This window comes from Coffea eugenioides, chromosome 11 (genome assembly GCF_003713205.1).
Source record: "Coffea eugenioides isolate CCC68of chromosome 11, Ceug_1.0, whole genome shotgun sequence".
Classification (NCBI taxonomy): Eukaryota; Viridiplantae; Streptophyta; class Magnoliopsida; order Gentianales; family Rubiaceae; genus Coffea; species Coffea eugenioides.
This window is the reverse complement of record NC_040045.1, coordinates 3,871,940-3,874,475: the sequence shown is the minus strand read 5'-3', so window position 1 is coordinate 3,874,475 and position 2,536 is coordinate 3,871,940. Positions and strand designations below refer to the sequence as shown.

Genomic DNA, 2,536 nt, shown 5'->3' with positions numbered 1-2,536 from the left:
AAATAGGATGAGTAGTTGAAGGCTCAATATGTTTTGAGCCTTCAATAATGTAGGGTTGACGGGTGGAATTTAAGAAGCAAAGAGGGAGAAGAGGGTTTTGAGCCTAAAAAATCTCTAATTATTGAACTCTCGGCCTTAACCATCAAACCTTTTTCTCCGCGTTGTATCACAATGCGGTTGCATTTGCACCTGGACTGCCACTCAAAACTCATTTGTTGATCAGGTCTGGGGATTGGCTTTCAATAATGTTGTGGTATACTAGCTATGGACAGCAGGGAATTTGGCTATGTTTCAGCAGAGACATATCTCGGCTGTGGACATAGTTTCTGCTGTCTTGGCTTCTGTAAAGGATGTGACGGCAGGTTAGAGGAAGCTTGGCTTTGAACCTGTTCCCCTTCCCCCATAGCTGCCATGTAACGTCCAAAAAAAAAAAAAAACTTTCTTCATCCAGTTGAGGATGAGGTTAGGCGAGTACAACGGTAGTCTCCCGCAAAATTAAAAACAGAAAAATAATACCATGCGATTCACGTTTTCATGTACGGATGTTTGGACTTTCTAAATGCTGAACATCCACTTGAGATAAACTCATCTATAAAATGGTCAGTCATTGTGCAAGTGAACTCACCAAAGCAAAGCTGCAAAAATCACTGAAAAGAAAGAAAAGAAAATGGCTGCCTCTTTGCAACCACTGTTCTCAGCAATGACATTCCTGTTGTTTATTGCTTCTCTGATTGGGTCCTCCGAAGCTGCCGGAATTGTCCGATACTGGGGCCGAGGCCATACAGAACCAAAAAGTGTGAGTGAGTTCTGCAGGCAAGAATTCGCCACCGACGTTAATATTGCCTTTCTGGAAGATTTCGGCAGTGGCCAGGTGCCTCAATTGAGCATAATTCATCCTCGGCCGAGCGCAGCAGACATAGAATCTTGCCAGAAACATCAAACCAAAGTCTTTATTTCTCTCGCAGGACCTCCGAGTCTTTCTTCCGTCGAAGATGCAGAAGAAGTGGCAGCCTATATCTGGAACACTTACTTAGGCGGTCAGTCAAGCGACCGTCCATTCGGCAAAGCTGTTTTAGATGGTGTAGAGCTTCACATCCACAGCGGAAACACGAATTACTTGGATGATCTTGCTCGGGCACTTAAGGGATACCCAAATGTGATCTTAGCTGTAGCGGCGGAATGTCCTATTCCTGACCCTGCTCTTGACGCAACTATCAAAACTGGACTCGTTGATCAGGTGCGGGTGGAATTTTTCGACAACCCATCTTGTCAGATTAGGCCTCCAAAGGATACCAGTCTCCTCTTCCGGAGTTGGGACAGGTGGTCTAATTATAGAGGCGTTAATCTATTGTTCCTGGGAATACCTATATCCAAGGATATCGCACCTGAGGGCGGTTACATCCCACCTAATGTGCTAGTTGATGACGTTCTTCCCTATCTGAAGAACTCTTCTGTTTATGGAGGCATCATGGTCTTCCCCTACCTTCATCACGAGGTAACTTTCAAGTCCATGCTACGGTCCTATGCTGGTGCTGTCTGATCAGTTCCTCTCGATCGCTATCTACCGAAGGAGGGATGGAATCAAATGTACTCCTCGTTGTTAATCCCGGAGACGAAAATGATAAATAAATAAACAATGGGCTGGTCATCCATGCCCAAATTAAATAAAATTGTCGCATGAAGCTCAATCGTACGTGTTTCATTTTGAATTTCTGTCTGTTCTTCAGCAAAACATATGTTACAAGCATTTTTCTTTCAGTTGTTCTGTGTATCATTAGATACATATTCGTTCTCCCATACAAACATATTCACGCAAGAACCTCCATTGTTCGGAACGATGGTTCACGGTGACTTGAAACAGGAGATGCGTACTACAGTTGCATGCAGCCTTTCCTACTACAGTCCTCCCAATCCAGTGACAGGAAAGGGGCGGGACGCTGCATGCAGGCATTACACTTTACCCCTATAGTTTAGTATTTAAACTTCCTATAAGTTATTTATAATCTTTTCATGGTTTGAATTAAAATATCAAAATAAGAAAATTTACAATTCATAACGGAGTCAATTAAAATATAAAAAATGTCCCTATATAAAGTTGAAAATTATTTATTGACAACAAGCGAGTTATGCATATATAGTGAAAGCTATAAGATAGTTATATAGTAAAACATTAAATCATAAGGGGTTATATGGTAAAATATAAAATCATACGGGTTAGAGTGTCATGCATATTATGTTTATATATGTTGATCACTTCAACCATTTGAGTTTTTAAACAAGGATAATTTCGATATTTTCATAGGTTCTTTTACGAATGATCATTTCGGTTATTTTGACACTTTAATCCAAATTATGAGGGGATTATATATAACTTTTAAAACTATGAGAAGATTATGTACAAAATACTAAATCGCAGGAGATACAATGTAATTTGCCTTTTATTCCTTTTGTTTTACATTAATTTCCATCTGTTCTCATATTCTTGTTTTCTTCCGCTTTCTTCTTAACTAAACATAAGAAATTCGTTAATTGCATA

General features: G+C 40.1%; 1 protein-coding gene across 1 annotated transcript; it reads left to right on the top strand.

Annotated features, from left to right (window-relative positions):
* Window positions 1-578: 578 nt before the first annotated feature.
* On the top strand, window positions 579-1,568 carry LOC113754110 (acidic endochitinase-like). The gene has a single exon (XM_027298451.1). It carries the CDS (start codon window positions 668-670, stop codon window positions 1,538-1,540), a length of 873 nt encoding a protein of 290 aa, XP_027154252.1. The 5' UTR covers window positions 579-667; the 3' UTR covers window positions 1,541-1,568.
* Window positions 1,569-2,536: the final 968 nt, after the last annotated feature.